Genomic DNA, 20,872 nt, shown 5'->3' on the forward strand with positions numbered 1-20,872 from the left:
AGTATATTCTCAAGATCATACAATTAAGTCATGATTCATGGCATCCTCATTCCTCTATCTAATATTCAACAAGTGTGATCAATAATGCAACATTCATATACATGCAAGTATCATAATGAAGTAAGATCATACATCACATAATCTTATAATCACTACCATCTCCTATAATGGATTTACCCATCACGCACATCATGCAAACCCTAATTTGACCATACTCAGCCCTAAGTCATCGTCTAAGGCTTCTTTCTAGGGTTTGAATCATAGATCATTCGGTGCACGAAGTCCTATGCATAAACTCTACCATCGATTTACATATATTACGCATTGAGCACAAATTTAAACTACTCAATTCATAAAAACCTAGCCTACCTGGACTCCAAGCAGTTGAACGAAGTTATTGACTTTGACTCCTATTTTTCGGGCTTCGTGACGGTGATTTTGGCCAAGAATCCACAAGTTATCACCATCCTCACGCTAGAAATCTCTCTCTCCCTTTTTCCCAAGCTTCCAACAGCTTTCTGGGGTTTTCTAAGGTGTTTTACGACTAAATTAGGTATTTTAGGAAGAAGGAGAAAAATAAGATTTCGCGTTATTTAAGTTCTGTCACACCTATCCTGCTCTGGCGCCAACTTACCCCGCCTTGGCGCCGCCGCCCTAGCGGCATCGGCCCGCTATGGTGGGACAATGGCCCAGATTTTTGTTTCTCCTAAATAACGACGGTTCGGGTCATTACACTTTTAATAGCTAATTGGAACACAAAGGCGGAGCTAAGCGAACCCAATAGTTTTTTCGTAGATCCTGAATTTATATTAGAAAATTAAATAAATATATATGTATATTTAATTTATGAACCTCCTAATAAGGTAAGGAAGTGGCTGTGAAAATGCTTACATTATTTTAATCCTGGCTCCACCTTATATTTGGACAACGACAGTTATATCTTTATTTTAAAAGAGAAGTATTGAAAACCTTCTGAACTTGACACAAATTATTAGTTTCATTCCGAACTAGTGACAGTCTTAAAGACACCTCTCTACTTGACTAGTTAAGCTTAAATACATCTTTGGTCTACCACATGACTTGATAAATTGTCTTAAAATCTTGTACAAATATGAGACTCTTAATAAAAAATTGAAGAAAAGTGTTGAAAACACTCTTAAACTTGACGAAAATTTAGTGGTGTATTTTCATCCATGTTGCAAGATGTACGGTTTATTTAAGTCCAGTTATTCAAGTTAAAAAATGTTTTTAAGGTTGTCAATAGTTTAAGAACGGAATTAATAACTCACGCCAAATTTAGAGATATTTTCAATACTTCTCTCTTATTTATATGAAAGGATATAAATGTTGTTTATAGTTGTACCTTTGGTGGTTGTATTTGTACTGTTCATTCCACTCGGATTCTAACTTCTGCCCAACTAATTGTTTGTCTACCAATTTATTGCAAATCGTAAAGATAAGGTATTTAAAATATAAACAATCACTTCACGCATAAATGAGTGCTAGTGTGCTACTATTCCCATTTTTTATTTATTTATATAGGAAACAAAAAAGGGATAAAAAATGGTTATGGTTTGTTTTTTTGTGTTATAAATTACGCAAGACTTTGTTTTCTCAATATATATAAATTTGATAAAACTTGTGTTTATAAAAATTAAATAAATATATAATTTAAGTAAAATGTAAAATTAATTTAATTTGGTATCAATAAAATATGACAATTGAAGGTGATCATGATGATATATTGATGGTGGTTCTAGGTGCCACTCAAGATTGTGGTAAGTGATGGTGGTGGTTCTGGATTGTAGTTAATTATGATGCATAGTGATTGACAATAGTAATTAATGGTGATTCTTGATCGTAATAATTATTGATGATAATTAATAATTGTGAAAGATGATAATAATAGTTAATAATGATAATGAATGATGATGACGGTCGGTGATATATATTGGTAAGTGATTGTGGTGGTTTTGTTAGTAATTAGAGGTTGTAATCGTAGTTGATTAGTACTATTGATTACTGAAAAAATAATTAATAATTTAGGATATAACTATTTATGTATAGTCATTTCATATTCTAGCTTACATAAAATAACTACAATTATGTGAAATTACAAAATAATAATTAAACTCCATATTTAATATCGTGAATTTTAAAGAAGAATTTAATTCAATTATCCCATCACACCCTATGTACTTTAATTCAATGTTATAGAGTATCAACGTGGAGTGGAATGATATGAAATAAACAGAAGATAACAGAATGGAACAGGCATGCGCACTGCCTGCTGTCCTCTTGTCTTTTTCACTGTGTTAGTTTCCGCTCGATGTTTGATATCTATATTAAAACTCGATTTGATTATATTTAGATTCATGTATTACAAGATTATTATTTTTTTTGCTTAGAGAGACATTTGTTACTCAATTCCTTTTCATTTTTAAAGACATGAACTTGAGACCTCTGATTAAAAACGAAGGAATCTTAATTATTACGTCAATATTGTCCTCTTGGTCTACTTTACCTTTAGGATAACTCAATAAATAGTAAAAAGTTGATGGAATCTTAGGATGAAATGAGACCATATATTACTAATATTTTAATTTCAATATGTGGGTATTATTATTATGAGTGCATGTGATTAGCCTTAATTAATTATGCACTTTGCCTCGACTCTTTGTGGTTATTTAATAATTCTCATGGACAATAATGATATCCACTGCTCATCTACATTTAGCTGCCTAACCTATTTGTCAAATTTCAAAAAGCAATGTTTTTCTACTATTTTCTATAATAGTATTGATCATATCAAATTAAGCATATTTTGGCTAATTTTACAAAGCATATATTATTTCCTATCAACACAAATAAAAAAGAAAAAATTATCTAAAATTTTACTTCTTTTAAAATTTAAATCGATGACATCATGAAACTAGCTTGCCTTTATACTATTAGGGGGTTGTGTGGTATTGACATTTTATGTGGCTTATAAGTTAATAGGATTTCTTAAAGGGTAACTTATCAAAATTCCACTAATTTAGAAATTAATTACTTAAATATACGATAGTTTACAACATTATAAATCTTATCAAATTTAAGTACATCTAATTATGTTCAGATACATGTATCTCAAAATACAAATCTAAATATATTATATCCAAATGAATCCGCATGTTTTTGAAGTACATAGACAAATCTTGCTCACCTCCTTTCCATCTCGCTCGCCACTCTCTTAGCTCGCTCGCATTTCTTATATCCCAGATACACGCGAATCACACCACATGAATCTAATGTGGTTCACATGTATCACGAATACATAAACAAATCTCACTCACCTCCCTCCTGTTCCGACTCGCCTTTCTCCCAATTTCAGTGTATCTAGTAACAAAAAACTTGTATCTAAGTGTAACTAACTTGAATCTGATATGAAATTATTAATTAGTGAGATAAAATATAATTATTTCAAACTATATAAAAAATTAATATATAATATTTGTGTAATCAAGTAGTTTCTCCGTCTTGCGTAACAACATAGATGAGGTATCCTTTAGCTAACAAGTATAATTCCAATGAAAAAAAGATAAATGCAAGATCAATCTTAATTTCAAATTCAATCAGAGGTTACATATTACTATTGATTTGAGACAACACCAAAATGCAAATTCAATTTTCCCATAGTGATTAGTTAAGTATATATATTCCATATAGCTTTTCTAAAAATCAAATAAAAATAAACAAAATAAATATAACTCTGCCAAAAAACACCCACAGAGAATTGATTCCTTCTTGACCACTAAAGTTTAGAGAGAGAGAGATAAGGCACTTGAGACCTACTTTTGACTGAAAAATATTCCCCTCTCGAGACAAAATCCAAGGAGGAAAACAAAAACAAAAACTTCAAAGTGACATCAAATCTTAGTAACATTACATTTTACAAAAATTTCAAGCAACATCAATGAAATAGACTTGCACAAACTAGGATAATTAAAAAGGTGTTAGATTTAACTCAAGACAGTAATAATTCATAACCATATGTATCTTGAACAAGTGATATTGCTTGAATTATAGAACTTGCATTACATCAAATAAGGTTGGTGTTGTATCGATGGGCGATCGTTTCTTGATACATGTGAATGAGACTTACTTGGTCCTCTTCAAACCGGGATTATCTTTCACATTATAACATTCAAATATAAAGAAAATGATTTTATAAGGCAGAGCAAGATAGTTCTGCTTAACCTGAAGAGAAGCATATGATACTTTTGTCTAAACTTTGCACCAAAACTTGATGCTTCTGATTTCAATTCTAGTGAGACTAGTAGTGCTTAAGAAATTAACCTGCAATAATGAATTCCTTGTTTTCAGGTTGAACTTTTGAGGCATAGTTTTGTACTAATATCTGCAGGGGAACCATCCTAAATTAAACCTTGAAACAAATTTTTGAACCATGATCATTGGTACACCCAGCCTCAAATCGAGGAAGGACGAGAACAAACAGCAAGTCCATTGGACTTCAAAACCGCTAATCTTGTGCCAGAAATGTTTCACTACAAGAGAAGGGAAAAAAGACATGCATGGCATTAATAACTTGGTCCTACCGTCATACCAGAGAGCCCCAGCTCTCCAATTCCTAAGGGCAATACAAGTAACACGAAACCACAATATCTAGAGCAGGGAATTGAGTAATACTCTCAACTGAAGCACATCTTAACACAAATCTAATGACCTCGTTCTATTTAGATGGCATGTAATCCAATCGGCTAGCAATGGTTATCTTTTTTCGGAAGTCGAAATCAACCTTCTCTAAGTCGTTAACAGTGCCCAGGTAACCATACATGACCCTCTTCTTCTCTCCAGTCCTATGATCAAACTTGCAAAGGTCAGGATTGTTCTCATCATCCTTGCCTAGAGTCAAGGGCTGCAGTCGAGCCCAACCATTTCTCCCATGGTTATCTTTCTCAAAATATTCAGCTAACCGCATGGCTTCCGTCAAACCTGATTGGTCGCTTGCAAACTTAACCAGGGTAACACCTAGATGACCGTCTCTGCTATATAAGGCCTTTGCCTTGCCACCGTGAAATCCAATACCTGAAAGAAAAATTGGCAATTGCAGTAAAGAAGAGTCAAGAGATGCAGACATAGAGCTAAAAACAAGCCTGGACAAAGGATGACACTGGTGCCTTATAACCAGTTCCACATACATAAATTGGCGGCAATACACTGTCTAAAGTAAAATAGGAAAATGAAGCATAGGAGGTGTCAAGAAAGATATAATCCTAAAATCAACAACCATAGTTTCCAAATAAGTAAGAATCTTAGCGGAAGCTCTTCCTTTGCCAGCTATTCCTATGTCAGCTACTACTTTGTCAGAGGCTAAGTTCCCTCTATCTTCCGGGAAGGGAGTAGAAGAAGAAGCCCTCGTGACTCGGCTGCATAAATCAGCATATCATGCGAATAGATTTACAGAGAAATATTGTCAATCAAATCGACTTTTTTGTGTTAGCTTATCTTATTCTTCTTGAATTGTCTCGAATTACCTACGGAGTTTATAGAACAAGCACTAACTTAAGGTGTTTAAGGAAAACTTCTATGCATAATAGCTACTTAAGTGGCCATACCACAGCCCAAACTGATGTTTCGACTATTGCATGCAATAGTCTACCCCTTCTCTTGTTTATATAAAAGATATTCCTATTACCAAAAAAAGAACAAGCACTAGCTTACGATCAGTTCCACACACAAACACTAATGATAACAAATGTTAATAGGAAGTTTTAATCTGACGTTGTCCTCTCAGCTTTTCGTTTCAGAAAAGGTGAAAAATAATAAGACAAGGAAGGAGGAGGACTGATAATGAAACCATTGGCAAAGGCATTCATGTCATGAATCCTCGAACAGAATAACCCATGGTTAGCAAAGCTTAATGACCAGTATGGTGGTGGTAATAATAATAATAATAGCAACAATCAGTGGCGGAGCCACAAATACTTGAGGGGTGTAGACCAACACCCCTTTGTCGGAAAATTACACTGTGTAACAACAACAACAATTCCTAGAACACCAAAATACTTGAGCTAGCAAAGAAATGGTAAACATCAAAAGAACAAACTGATGCGTTAAAGCATCTTCAAAAAACGGATTCCAAATAAGTTAATCATTTTATATAGAACTCAAAGAAGTAGGCACTGCACCAGTTCTATGAACAAAGATTCCTCAATAGAAACAAGATGCGAACAAATCCTCATTACCCTAACTGTACACTGATGTTCTTGATGAATTTGAAGGCAAAACCACCAAGACTCTTTAACATCCCCAAAAGAACACATTAGTGAAACCCGGTTTAAGTAGACTAGAAAAGGAACACAAAACTACCTCTCCCTGTATCCACAACAAAGTTTAGCATGGACCAGGAAAGGAAACTACCCCTGCTGGAAAAAGGTTTATTGAACCCAAACCAAATGCATTTCAACAGTAGAGATATATAGAAGAACTTCAGGAAGCTGAGGTCCAACTCTTGAAGAGAGGAAAAAATCAAGTTGCAATCTCATACATGTTGACCATGTAGAAACAGACAACTAAAAATACAATCATATCACTGAGTTCCTCACAAAGAATTGCACAGGTTCTATTTCTGGGAAGATGTCAATTATAGTAATCGTCAAACATCTCACTGAAAGTAGAACAATGCCTGAAGTCACATTACAGATTCATTATACCAATCATCAGCAAAGATTTCAGCTTTTGGACATATTGTGAAACAATGAAGAACAGATATAGTGGTTACGCAAAATGCATGAAGAATAGAATTAGTCCAAGAGAACGCAATTAATGCTCTAAATACAAGTTAGCAACACAAATGGCAGGTTGCACTGAATCCCAGCAATCCACATTATTCTCCGAAAAATGCATTGACTGCTGACTAAAGATCCAGTATAGTGACATGACTGAAGATATACATTCTTAGGCATGAAAATGCATGAGCATATCAGCCTATAAACAATGCTTTTCGCTGCTTCTGATTCTTGTTAGCATTACAATTGGCATGCAATCCGCCAAGTTCATTTTTTCTCAAAGGTAACAGAACTAATATTGAGAAAATTTTAAGAAGAGCCAAGGGGCTTTTCTGAAAGAAGTCGATTGTGGTATCGTTCCAGACAGTAGCAACTAAAGAATGTTTTGATAAGTAAGACGATTCATTTCGTCTGAAGGGCACCACGAAGGTGCTGGAATATTTACAATGCAAAAACTCAGTGTCCCTCCATAAATGTACAGAACTAAGGAAACCTACAAGGGAGTCTATTTCATTTACATTTGAACTTGTACCGCAGAAAGACAACCTGAAGAGCGTTTGGAGCGCTTTTTCATAAAATAAAACTGCAATGCCTTTAGAAGTATTATCCCTAATATCAATTCGGATGTGATTTAACACCCTAAACATGATAGGATGTTCCCTCCCTCCCTCTGTGAGGCCTTTCATGTCAATTTCCTTGACAAATCATCTAATCAATAAAAAATACATAAATTCAAGTCTAAAATCCATTAACCTAATTGTACAAACCACCAAGTTTGCTTTTACAGTCCACTGCAAAACGTGATTAACAGATTTAAGATTCTAAACTGCCTCAGATCCTATGATTCTTGGCCTAAGAGACAACCCTCGCAGAACACTATCGAAGAGCACACTTGCAAGTAGACTAAAAAAATAATCAGAAACAGCTAGTGTGCAAGACGGCGGTGATTAAGTGAGACCACAGACCATCAGCCAAAGCGGCATTGTAAATCAATCAAATGGTCAGACAAATTACGCAAGTACTCGTCCTAAAAAAGTTAGACAGATATTGGGTGGAGATTTTTTAGATGTGGCAAGTAGCTATGACCGTTATACGTCTGCAAAAGGATAGCGCAGTGGAAACTCCCCTTGATGAAAGGGTGTGAAAAGAAACAGAGATGGATATCTTACCTTTAAGGTAACTATCCATTGCCTTGTTTCCCAAACCCTCCATGCGCCCATCATCGCGTTTTCCTGTGATAGTGTTATGGATTATAACCAAAGGCGGCCACAAAACTAGATCATCTCGGTTTGCAGTTGCTTCATCAGCAGATAACATCTGATATGACTTTGAGTGATCAGGAGGTGTCAAATAGTTCCATCCCATCAGAACACATAATGCTTTGTGAAAGGCCAAATGGTCCACAAGTGAATCAGCACTCTCCGAGTTGTAGGCGTGCATAATGAGAGAATGCATATCAGGAAAATCTTTTGAAGTCCTGTGTTGTTTTCATGTCAAAGTTACGAAGTACTTCAGAGTTATTCCTCAAAAATTCCAAGTTAAGATAAACTTAAGTCTAAACAAAAGCAAAAGCATTGAGCAATAAAAGGAAATTTGGGTAGTATTATTTCAAGGTGTGGAACTCCACAAGGTGCAATGATACTACTTTTGAGTTTTTGACAGTTTGCACATGAAGCACATTACAGCTAAAATTCACCCAAAAATGAGATGTAAATTGCCATCAGCCAACAAATTGTCTTTACACCTACTCTGAAGGGAAAGAAATCTCTTTAGAGGTTGCAAAGGGAAGTCAAACAAGTCAGTCTCAATTGAATGTAAACATTGAGATTTTCTCCACAGTGCGGTAGGATAAAAGAACATGTCGTACAAACTACCATCATAAACATACCACCTATTGCAAACTTACTATGAACTACATTACAATCAAATGAGTAACAAGTAGAAAGTAAAGCATAAAACAGCATACAGACCATGCACATAACTACTTTTTCTGTCCCATAACAAGATGGGGAGAAAACCACAGCTGAAGAAATTAAACAGGACATATTTAATGTTCCTCCTTCGCTAGTTTCCTACAAGCAGCCTTTGTCATACTATATTTTTTTTAAAATAAAAGGGTAAATGTATTGATTACCAGCACACACTGGAGAATGTGCAATTAGAATCAGTACAAGTTGTGTAAAGTGCTCAGAGATTCAATCATGGCTTCAACATCACCAAATAAGGCCAAACTGCACTAAAATGAAAGTGTTGAAATACATTTCTATTTGACTATCTAATGGGATTCTTTTTTTGCTCTCAAATATCTAGTTGTTACTTCCCTTTTAGGTGGACCACCATATGGAAAAAGCGGGGCCATTGTGTGCTGCAACAACCACAACCAAGATAATGGAAATGTTCAGCAATCACACAACAAGAATTCATAAACAAGAGGTCCATGATTTAGCACACATTGACCTGTTGAAACTCAGAGGTGAGGCCACACTAAAAAGTGGTAAATGTACTAAAAACTGCTCTGATTATCCACAATCACATACCATTTTCATCTCCCATGGAATGCAACAACCTGGTTCAACCAGCTTTATCCAAAAAAAAAAAAAAACAATGTGGTTCGACCAGTTCAGCCACATAGTGATAATACAGCATTGTGAAAGTGGAAGCTGCTACTCCACCAACAGGAACCCTTTTTAGTTCAAAATGCGATAAAATTCGAATTCTTGACAAAGTTCAGAACAAGGTACAGATAAAAGCTTTTCTATGGCCTAGTGATCTATAAAAGAGAACTATTCAAAGGACAGAAACTCCGAAAGAGTTATGCCTAGATAACATGAACACATTGGTGGGATTCTACCAAGGTTGACTGCCTTCAAATCATTTAGTCGATAATTGCATCACATGACTAAATCCCCATATGATAAATAGTCAAGTCATGTTCATCAATTTACATACATCTAAAACATGAGAAAGAAAAACTCAAGTCAAATACTGTTGTATTGCTGTGTATAGAGGACCACTAGTCGAGCATTTAAGCAGGTAGCTGCTCGAATCTCTGCATCATGTTCTACCTTCGGGAACTGAAAAGGCAACTCAACTCATCACAAACTAATGTGATCAAGCATCTAATTCATGGATAGAATATAGCTCATCCGAAAAATTCTTTAAAAGTTTCATGGTGATTCACACAGGAAGAGCAATAGCTCAAGTAACCAATCAATGAAGGAGTAGCTTCCGAGGTTTAAAATGCCTCACCACGAAGAATAAAGAATCAACACAATAAGCTCTGTATAGCTAAAAGCTAATCTCGAGAAACTAATGAATTACATTACACAGACAGCAACTAAGCTATAACTGTCTATCAACTATGCAAGTAAAGAAAGGCATGTAAAACAGGCTCTCCCTTCCTTTCTCTCTCTCTCCCCAAACGCGTATATGGATCATGGCTCCCTTGCTTCGTATATCTGTGACTATAGTCTATAACACTAGTATTATACTTTTTAAAAGCAATCATAGGATTAAGTAAAATACGTAAACAGGGACAATGATAGAAGATGAAAACAATACATAAATGAGGCCTCAACAGATACTCATAACTAATGGGGTGGGTCTCCTTACAATGCTTCAATTTACTTACATTTTCAGAACATAAGTTTGAGTGTTGAGAAAACATTGTTGTTGTTACTCATATTATTGTTCATCTCTGTCAAGTCAGAAATAAAATAAGATATACAACCAACATTTCCTGTACACTCAACATCCTTTCACTTCTTCTGAGCTATGTCACCTGCACCACCAACTACCCCCACCTCTACTTGTTATATTAGTCTTCTTTTGGGTTTCTTTTTCACTTAATAACTATTGTTCTTGTCCATCAGAACAGATTCCCACCTCGACCCATGCTCCTGGATCCTATGAACTAAACATGAGATATAGAGACATGTGTAGTATAACACCACTAAACCCTATATTGGGATTGCTCTATGTAAATTAAGTGTTGGAATTAATCAGATCAAATGTAGGACTAAGTTGACTTACAATCTTAATTGGGAATTGAAGCAGTCATTAGCAGCAAAATAAATGTAGCAGCAGAATACTCTCCACTAAAACCTACAGAATTCTTTACTAAAAAAAAACCTACAAAATTCCAAGTCAACTTAGTCCTACATTTGATCTGATTAATTCCAACACTTAATTTACATACCAAGCATAGATCATTTTGAAGAAATACAGCATTAGAAGTGCAAATAGAACAAGGAAAATTTTTACATGAAATATAAAGTATATAGTCTACTCACAGCACACCAATAAAATTAGATCAAGGAAATAAATATGGGAGTTAGTAACATAGGTTGCCATGGGGAAAACTTACCATGGGACTAGATACACTATCATTAGCTTGAGAATTAGATATGATTGTGGTAATAAAGGTAGCTTATCTAGCAAATGATATGGCTTTAAGAATGCCATCTCAAAAACAAGAGACAATGACTCACAATGATACCAACACATATGAATCATGGACCAACAACATCTCAATCCAAATTTAATTGAAAAACAACATTTAGTATATACTAGAGGTAAAACAAATGACCTTTTAAAAATAGCATACGACCACACATCTATTTTTTGTGACATTGCAATTACGCCTTCAAGGAGATGAAGACTGAAGAGAGAAAGTGTGCGCGAGTGAGAAGAGAGAGAGAGTTCAGCACATTTTCCAACATTCAAGGGCAAAGACAACTAAATTTGAACAGCTTATCAAAAAAAAATCTAAAATAAGAGCAGACCAGAAAACAAGCCATCCAACCTCTGCCCGAGGGAAATTTCTTGCAGACCTCAAAGTGTGGTGGGTAACGAGTTACATAACAAAGATAAATTTACAATGCAAAGCAGAGTCATTCATTTTCTAAATTGAAGCTCCCTAGCTATTTGCTGACAAGTCAAGACACAAGCTCAACCATTATTTGCCACATGTTTCAAATAAAACATGATCATGGCAGTACCTTAAGTCAGCATCTCTAACAACTAAAGTTAATTATATCAGTTCTCTAAGAATCAAACACTTTCTCCAATTAACTTGGAGCTAGCTAGTTCCTTATCTAGCTGCCAAAGGCCCTTAATCCCTACCTACAATATCTTCTGCTACAATAGTCCAAGTTTAACAGAAATGGTCTGAAAACCCATTCCTGAAATACACATGAAGCGCCCCAAAAGCATAGAATTTAACTTTTCTAGTAGATACTTTTAGTATGTGCATGAAAGTAGCATCTACTGAAGAAAAGCTGAACTAAAGGTCATTTTACTACTTATCCAAAGACAGTCTAACTAAAAACTGAACCAAAACAAGCATTCAATCAGCACATCAACAATCTAAAAACATTAGAAACGCAATATAATCCTAGTATATTCCCACACCTGTTACAAGCAAGACACTGCAAACGCCCCTGCTTTCCATCAGCCAAATAACTCCTTTTGACATTAGCAGTGTCAAAAATTAGCTTCACCATAAGCAAAAAAGACTTCTTTAATGCAATTTGATCCACCTCATTGTGCTTAGTCCTACTCGCACTCCCTTCAAAACCTCCACTTCTCATATATTTTGCAGGCCTATTCATTTCTTCTCCTCTACCCATATACAAACTACTTGACCCGGGCGGAACCGGACCAGCATTTCCATGTTCCAACACTTGTTGCCTTAACCTATCAAGCCCATCCTTTCCCTCGTCACCAAACTTCCTCTTCATTGCACCATCACCAACACGACCCCCCTCTACCCCTATTGGATTCCAATGATCCGGATTCCTATTCCTCATAAACCCATCATCTGGAAACTGCCTCTCAAATCCTAACCCCGGCGGCCCACGAAAATCCGGCCGGGTAAAAGCTGGAAAATCCTGATAATCATGGGGTAATGCGAAGTAAGACCGTACTGAACCATCAGCTAGAGCTATGGTTCTACGTTCAAGCATGTGAAATCCATATAAAGGGGGTGGAGGTGGGTCACGGAAAGGGAAAGGGGGTAAGCCAAAGTGAGCATTCGGGTCGGGTTTTGGTGATGGATTCTTAATGGGTTTCGGATTTGGAGTCGTAGGGTGATTGGGGTTTGTGGGTTTTGGAGAGGGCTTCGATTTGGGGTCGCCGGATCCGGATGCGGCGCCGGCGACTGAGGTTTTGGGATCGGAAGAAGGTTTTTTTCCGGTGGTGGATTCCCATCGAGATTTCCGGTGTGAAGCGGAGCCGGAAGAAGGAGCTGGCTTATTGGAGGAGGGTTTTGGAGGGTTACCTCCTGCCATCCTCTTTGAGTTTTTTGATGCGGCGACTGGAAGCTAGTATTTGGAAGAGTTGAGAGAGATCATCAGTTATATGTAGAAGGAGAAAAGAAGATTCCAGTACAGGGGAAGAAGGTAAAATATGAAAATTTATCAAAAGAATAATAATCAATTACTATTAAATAATTATTTGTCCCTAAAATGATATTGTCAAATTTATATTTGTGAATTAAATTGATTAGATAATGAAATTATAATGAGATAACTTGTGAAGATGTCACGCCCCGAGCCTACATCTTGGACGTGACCGGCACTCGAAGACCATTGCTGGCCTCAAACGAACCCTTGGCCTGACTTACTAACTCAGCGGAAGCCTTAACTCATCACATGCACATTTATGAAGTACCTAGAATGTTATAAAGGAACATTCAACTGTCCATTAAGGCAAACTCAAATCTTTAACATATGAAATGAAAAGTAAAGACAATTGAATTAACTAATTGACTGTTTGACTATCTATGAAGCCTCTAAACAACTGAGATGGATGTCGGAACAGGCCCACGACATCCTAATGAACTAATACTAAAACTGAAAGCAATGTAAATGAGCCCTCTGGATTGCAAAGAGGCTCACCAACATACTCTGAACTGCTCACTGGATCAACGAATGCATCGGATGCCGATCCTAGTTACCTGTGTCTGCATCATAATACGATGCAGGCCAACTGACATCAGTACATTGAATGTATGAGTATGCGAGTTGGAATGCTAAAATAACATAGGCTTGAAAGAGATTATGAAAGAAACACTTACTTTGGCTCTTCTCAACTCCTGAATACTTAAATAAACTAATTTCATTATAAAGCAGTTTAAAACAAGTGCAATATAAAGAAAAATTGTTGAAAACCTGTTGTCAATTCATAATCATAATATCATAAAAAGACAAACCATGCTCCCTCTCAAAGTCTACTTGTGCAATGTATGAATGAAGTCCCATACCCCCATTCACACTAAGCAGAACCCCTTGAGGAATCATGCTACTACTGCTGTGGGAGTTTCTCTAACCGACAACAATCACTTAAGAACTATAGTGATGATACAACGTTTTACCTCATGTTGCCGAGACCCATCCTATACCTTGCTGTGATATAGGAAGCTAACTCACTAAGTGGATCCACTAGTTTATGCGAAAATAATTCATCTAAAAAGTATGACCATTTTTTACCCATGATGACTACATGGTTTATGGAGACTTGAGTTAATATGAACTCGTATCCCCATATCGGTGCTTAATACTACTCCCAAAAATATACATAGTTCTTTATGTTTAAAAACATACTTCTTCTGTGATTTGAGATTAGTGCTTAAAAACTTAGCTCAAAGGTTATCTTGGAAATCTCAGTTTCCCTGCTTACTTCATTTAGAAAGCTATTTCTCTTTTCAGAAAACTAGCCCGAAGGCTCTTTGAAAATCTCAGTTTCCGTTCTTATTTAAATGTGAAAACATTTTAAATCTCTTTGGGAATACTTAGTCCCCATATACTTTTAAAGAAATGAACTTCAAACTTTACTCTTTACTCTTTACTCTTTACTCAACTTGAACTGTAAGTCTTAAAACAAAGTTAAAAGCATTTGCAAAAGACTTCTTGAAAAGACTCGAAGAACTTCCTAAACTTGGCTCTTAACTTTCCTTGAATTTGAATTTATGGATTCAAGGTTTTGATTTATGTTTTTGGATGATTTCTAGATGTTTAGAAGTCATTTAGAGTAGTTAGAATCAATTGAAAGTGTCAATACACTTTAGAAGGACTTAAATAGGCTAAACGACGAAAACTGGTGAAAAACGACGATTTGGGCGCATCCCGGGCGCGCCGCCCCAGTCTGCCTAGCGCTATGGGGGCGCGTCGCGCTAGACTCCCTTCAGGCAAAAATTCTGACGAGCTATTGATCTCGTTTTCTGATCCTAAATCGTTTTAATTCGATTCTTTTTCTCAAATTCACTTTAGATTCATGTACCCAAATCATATACACAAAATCTAACCCAACAACTTAAAGAAACAACACTTAATCATCAAAAAACTCCTTAATCCCAACTCATGTTCAAGAACGAAATCAATTCAAGAACAACTATCAAGAACATCAAATTCTTAATCTTTTTAGGACGAAAATATGTTGAATTAAACATGCTTGGCGCGTGGGTGAACTAACCCAACACTATGTGATCTCACATACCTTGTAGGGATCCCTCCGACGAAATCCACAAGCAAAGCTCCAAGAAATCGACGAATCTTGAATGTTCTTCTTCTTTCTCCTTTTCTTTTCTCTTCTCTTATCTCAAAACCCTAACCCTTTTTCCAAAAGCGTAAACTGATCTAATTCAACTTAGGCCCCTAATTAATTACACAAAAAGTGAATTAAAATAAAAGGGTAAGGAAAAGACTAAACTACCCTTTAAAAATCTGGATTGGACTTTCCTTATTCCAACAACCCAACTTCCAAAGGACATAACTCACCGATACGAACTCGGATTTGTGCAAACTTGGCGGCGTTGGAAAGATCCTTCCAAGATCTTTGCAACCATATCTGGAAGTACACCTAAATCATCCTGAGCTAGGAATTATTACCGTTTGAAGTTGACCAAAACTCAATTTTTCCTAACTTGAACAAATTTCCAGATTTTAATTCTTTCCAAAAATGACTATTTCCAATTATAAGCTTCTTTCTAGTTATTTCAAATTGCGAGATGTTACAGAAGATCCGGTAAAGAAATACGATGAGTGATTTAAATTAAGATACAAAAAAGATTTATCTTGAGCTTCGATCAGTTTGACCACCATTGTCGACTTTAGAACTTTCAATTATTTGAACTTACCAACTTTATGGATACATAATTAAATGAAATTCATATGTTCTCCTTTATTTATAGCTAAATATAACTAATAGACAAGATTCATAAATATATTTTTATAAAGTCTATTAATTATTTTTATTACTGTTGAATAACAGTCGATGATTATCTTAGAATCTTGTGTAACGTTGATTGTTCGAACAACTCTATTTTGATTTGTGCCTTGCACATGGCACCGCATCTTGGGAGCTAGATGGACTCTAGTCACAACACTCAGTTATTGTTGATAACACATTGAATTTTTCCTAAATGAAAATCGCTTTTCACCGATCTCTCCAATATTGTTGATTCCGCTGATTCATATCCGATCAGTAGCTTTTGCCAGGTGTCAACTTTCGACTCATTCACTGTCAAGCTCAGATTTCACTCCATACAACAAACTTAGCAAATAAGCAAATTGTAGTTCATAAATAAGGTATTGAAATATTCTAAGACTTCGCATAAATAAAATCACATATTTCATGTTCTTTTATAAATAATATTTGCAGTTACATGTTATTATAAACTTTGAAATACAAATGATTTTACAAAGAACTCGTTGATCCAAAAAAATAAAAAATAATAGCAATTAGTCATTCTTTAATAAAGCTTTCGCATTATACAAACAATCTATTCACATGAGTAAATGTCTTTTTTTTTTGTAAATTTTTAAATGATGGATCTATTTTTACAATATATAAACTTATAAGTCAAATTTAACATTTAAAAAAAATTAAAATCAAAACTTTTAATTTGAATTCCGAAAATTCTATGATCAAACACCTACATAATTTCTTAGGTCATTAGTACGAATATTTCTATTTTGGGTTGGTGGTTAATTTTTGCTCCTTAAATTCATTGTTTTCAATTTTTGCACATTTAACACTTTTAGGACCTAGCTACAACTCTTTATATGTTGTCTGTTCCTCTCGCTCAAACAAGGTTTCACGAAGTCGAGTTCAAGAAGCATCTTTATATGTATCGATAACAAGAAAATGGTGAAAAATACCATCAAACCGAAAAACAATAAAGATTGCAAGGTACACATATATATTTTTTGTATCACAATATAACATAAGTTATGTCTTATCATAACTAATTATGCTTCCCAAGCTTATGTCATTAAATACCACAAGTAACAAGAAAATGGTGAAAAGTACCAGCAAAACGAAAAACAATAAAGATTGCAAGGTATTCATATATATCTTTGTATCATAATATAACATAAGTTAAGCCTAACCATAACTAGTAATGCTTCCTACCGAGCTTATGTTGTTATAGGTAGAAGTTCAATTCAAAACTCACAAGTTATGTCTTATTTTCTACAAAAATTAATGCTGATAGAAACCTAAATTCAATTTCAGAACCCACAAACTTATTTCTACATAACTTGTGTCGGATAAGAGAACAATCCATATAACTTAAATTCTTATGAAATTATACCTCTACATGGAAAGAACGAAAGAAAATATGCAACACCAATCCATGTAAGATGATTGAGATTCTTTCACTCTTAATTAGTGTTTTTAGATACGAATTCTAGGTGTGAAAAAATATTATATTGGGAGCATTACCCCAAAAAGGAATCTTGCAGTGTACAAATTAAAACTAATCGAGTTGTAATTCAGATACCGGACACCAAATGAGAAAAAAAGGAAATGTGTAACAGAAACTATAGAAGGTACCAAAGTGCAACTGAAAAGTAATAGAAAGGTGCTTATAGTAAGTTGTGAAGTGTGAACCAAACAGAAAGCTATCTCATACATTTAGCTAAGAGCTACTGCCACTGCTACTCTTCTTCTCTGTCAATTTTCATCTCCAGATTTAATTTTCTCCACCAAAGTTGAAGTCTTTCAGCTTCTTGAGGGTTCTGTGTGTCTATTCTTTGGTGGGTATTCTATATTTTTGCTTTCTTGGAACTAATTTACCCAAAAAAAGCTCCTTTATGACTTTTGGGTCTACCCCAATTCCTCTTTTCTATGTTTAAGAAGAATTATATTTTGAAAGTGTCATTTGTACATTCTTGATTTTGGTGGTCTAACTTATATATGTGGATTAAGTTTGAGCTCATTAACTGAAAGGGACAGTGTGGTTAAAATCAGTTTGGATTAATTAGCTATGTTTTTCTTGTTGATGAGATAATTTAGCTAATGATTCTTATTTTGGTGAAGGTTTCTTCTGATGTGTATGGGGTAGCTTTTGAGTTAGGATGGCTTTCTTCATTCCAATGAATGTATGTCCATTTGCCATTTCTTGCTCTTGTCAGAAGATTCAAGGCACTTATGAATGTAAGATTTTTTCATGTTTGATGTATTTAAGTTCCAGTTATCTTTTTTTGTCTGTTTCGAAAAGAATGTCTTTTCCCTTTTGACAACTCTTTAATTCCAACTTTGACACGTAACATGTTTAAGGCCACAAGATTAAATGACATTTTGATACATTCTTTAGTTTTAAGACTACAAAATTTAGAAGTCGTTCTTTACTTTCTTAAACTCCATGCCATGTTAAAACCAGACAAACAATTTAAAACGTAATTTAGCACCAAAATGCACAACATTTTCTTCTTCTTGTGCTAAAGAGACTTAAGTTTTTATAATATGAACATAGATGGGCTTACGTCAAGCTACACGGATAGTGAAGATTTTTGTAGCCATAGTCCGTAGACATAGTTATTTTTGTTCTGACACACAATTTCTTGGACTGCAACAGTTCAATTGTTAACCTACAATTGGCTGGAGATAGGTACCTTGCCTAGAGGGACAAAGTACTAGGATCATTTTGCGAGTGAGGCACTGGAGAAACAAAGTTGACTTTGAGAGATATAGGATAAGAAAAATGAAGGAAGAGAACTTTGATACAATTACTAGGATTTCTGTTATGTGAACATGCTGAGAAGCTTTATGTAGATCATCTTGATACAAATGTTGTGAGAAAATGCTTTATGAAGTGACCGGATTGTTCAAAATTATTAACTTGTTATTGCCTACACCTTGAAAGTCAAAAGGCAGAGCTGATTGCCTGCCTAGGAGGGCAGCACGCTTTGGGATGCAGAGAGGATATTATCGTCCAGCTCCCTAACCTGAAGTGGCACCGAGTTTGGACCGCAGGGAACCGTAGCATGGGCCAGGGGATCTGTCCTCTTCCTTATTCTTATGTATCCAACAGAAAAGACCTAATTGCGTCTGAACTTCATTTTTGGGTTTACTTGTCCCTCCCGATTTCAATCATAACAAGGCAGTTTCAGTATCCAGTCTGATATTTTATGTCCTTGACATCTATAGACCTCTCATGAGTACGACATTATCCACACAGTATAGTGATTGAATTGTCACTAATTCCAGAGAGTTCTCTTTTCCTGATTGCTATTCTTTTTAACATAACAGATAAACTACAATCACGGAGTTCTGGTATATTATCATCTAAAGAAGAAGCAACTCGTCGCCAGCTTCTTGCAGTAGGTTTTGCCAGTCCTTTGGTTTCACTTTTAACATACAGCTGCAGCTTAACGGTGCCACCAGCTTGGGCAGAGGATCAAGAGATTCAAGACAAGGATGAAAGTGTGGTTGGGGCAATTAAGTCCTTGTTTGATCCAAATGAGACAACAAAGTCAGGAAAAGTCTTACCAAAGGCTTACTTGAACTCTGTAAGAGAGGTGGTGAAAACATTGCGCGAATCATTAAAGGAAGACCCAAACGACATGTCTAAGTTTAGACGAACAGCTGATGCAGCTAAGGAATCCATCAGGGAATACTTGGGTGGATGGAGAGGACAAAAATCAGTAGTCAATGAGGTAATCCTATTTTAACAAACAAAAAGTGGATGTTATTGCACTGTAGCTCATTGAAAAGTTCAGTACTTGCACAATGCAGTGGATTCATTGTTTCCAAATATGTGTAGCAAATTAGAAACATAATTGGCTAAGAAGGATGCTAACATGACATACTGACTTTAAATTTCAATTTTATTGAACCTCGACTTCTCAGGTGTTTATTATAATTAGATGACATTTCAAAGATCATTTCTGGTTTCTCAGCGCCTTTTAGGTACCCAGGCCCTATATGCACTTACCTTGCCTAGTTGCCTACTGTCAGTATAAATGAGGCTTCTTCTAGAATAGCTGGTTCATTTCGTCACTTTAGAGTCATATGTTTGAGGCGCCATAAAACATTCAAGTTGCACCATAAGTAGACTCTGCCAGTCCAATTATGCATTTGAGTTTTGCGCTGTTAGAGTACAGATTGCAGAAAAGAAGACAGAAGAAGCTTGCTGATGCATTTTTGCAGCAATTACTGTCTTCTTTCATTACTAACTCATTGCTTATAGTGGCTTTTGAGTTTGGGCAAACTACTATCTTGAAGAAGTTTTAGAAATCTTGTGATATAACCTGATCAATTAGTAAAAATCCCTTCCTTTGCTGGACCTAAGCCAGTCATTCTGAAGAACACTTACCCCCTTCTACCAAGGTTGTTAGCATGGAGTTAGACGGGGCTTCTTTCTCGAGTCCTGTCATTATTGCGTGTCTACACCCGTCTTCTATGTAATTATTGACATGCATTTATGCATCAATCTACACTAGCATGAAAACAAGAGTTGTATTTTAGGGCTTTTTTCCTGTAGTGGAAACAATGTTTCATCTGGTCATTATTTTGACTTAGTGCTATATTTGCAGGAATCATATGTTATGGTAGAGAAAGCTATTAGATCTCTGGCCAGTTTTTATTCAAAGGCAGGCCCATCTGCTGCACTTCCAGAAGAGGTAAAGTCAGAGATCTTAGATGATCTGAATAAAGCAGAAGAAGCATTGTAACAATGGGTGGAAGGTCAGTGGTACATGGTGGAATAGTCCAGGTGCACGCAAGTTGGCTCGGACACAACAATAGTAAAAAAGAGCCAAAAAGAATTGTATAATGGTTCTTGATACACATAACAA

The 20,872-nt window shown here is 35.5% G+C and overlaps 2 protein-coding genes across 3 annotated transcripts; one reads left to right on the forward strand and one right to left on the reverse strand.

The window, feature by feature from the left end:
- Window positions 1-4,416: 4,416 nt before the first annotated feature.
- On the reverse strand, window positions 4,417-13,196 carry LOC125870490 (uncharacterized). The gene is made up of 3 exons (XM_049550930.1): window positions 12,204-13,196; window positions 7,961-8,268; window positions 4,417-5,088 (listed from the first exon to the last, which is right to left on the reverse strand). The coding sequence occupies exons 1-3, from the start codon at window positions 13,079-13,081 to the stop codon at window positions 4,733-4,735; spliced, it is 1,542 nt and encodes a 513-aa protein (XP_049406887.1). The 5' UTR covers window positions 13,082-13,196; the 3' UTR covers window positions 4,417-4,732.
- Window positions 13,197-17,656: 4,460 nt separating this feature from the next.
- LOC125870808 (photosystem II D1 precursor processing protein PSB27-H2, chloroplastic) lies at window positions 17,657-20,792 on the forward strand. 2 transcript variants are annotated; one of them, XM_049551332.1, is made up of 4 exons: window positions 17,657-17,830; window positions 18,114-18,230; window positions 19,326-19,732; window positions 20,612-20,792. In XM_049551332.1, exons 2-4 carry the CDS (start codon window positions 18,152-18,154, stop codon window positions 20,747-20,749), a joined length of 624 nt encoding a protein of 207 aa, XP_049407289.1. In that variant the 5' UTR covers window positions 17,657-17,830; window positions 18,114-18,151; the 3' UTR covers window positions 20,750-20,792. The 2 variants fall into 2 exon arrangements, with proteins under 2 accessions (XP_049407289.1, XP_049407290.1); XM_049551333.1 differs by having other exon boundaries at window positions 17,717-17,784.
- Window positions 20,793-20,872: the final 80 nt, after the last annotated feature.

The sequence above is a fragment of the Solanum stenotomum genome, chromosome 7 (assembly GCF_019186545.1).
Source record: "Solanum stenotomum isolate F172 chromosome 7, ASM1918654v1, whole genome shotgun sequence".
Taxonomy (NCBI): domain Eukaryota; kingdom Viridiplantae; phylum Streptophyta; class Magnoliopsida; order Solanales; family Solanaceae; genus Solanum; species Solanum stenotomum.

What these genes read in the sequence shown, in the direction of transcription:
- LOC125870490 (XM_049550930.1), bottom strand. Translation starts at nt 13,081, where the DNA reads ATGGCAGGAGGTAACCCTCCAAAACCCTCCTCCAATAAGCCAGCTCCT. An exon ending in CAGTGTCTTGCTTGTAACAG is followed by an intron (nt 8,269 to 12,203) that starts GTGTGGGAATAT and finishes AAAACAACACAG; the next exon opens with GACTTCAAAAGATTTTCCTG. An exon ending in AATGGATAGTTACCTTAAAG is followed by an intron (nt 5,089 to 7,960) that starts GTAAGATATCCA and finishes TTTTTCTTTCAG; the next exon opens with GTATTGGATTTCACGGTGGC.
- LOC125870808 (XM_049551332.1), top strand. Translation starts at nt 18,152, where the DNA reads ATGGCTTTCTTCATTCCAATGAATGTATGTCCATTTGCCATTTCTTGC. An exon ending in GATTCAAGGCACTTATGAAT is followed by an intron (nt 18,231 to 19,325) that starts GTAAGATTTTTT and finishes TTAACATAACAG; the next exon opens with ATAAACTACAATCACGGAGT. An exon ending in AAAAATCAGTAGTCAATGAG is followed by an intron (nt 19,733 to 20,611) that starts GTAATCCTATTT and finishes CTATATTTGCAG; the next exon opens with GAATCATATGTTATGGTAGA.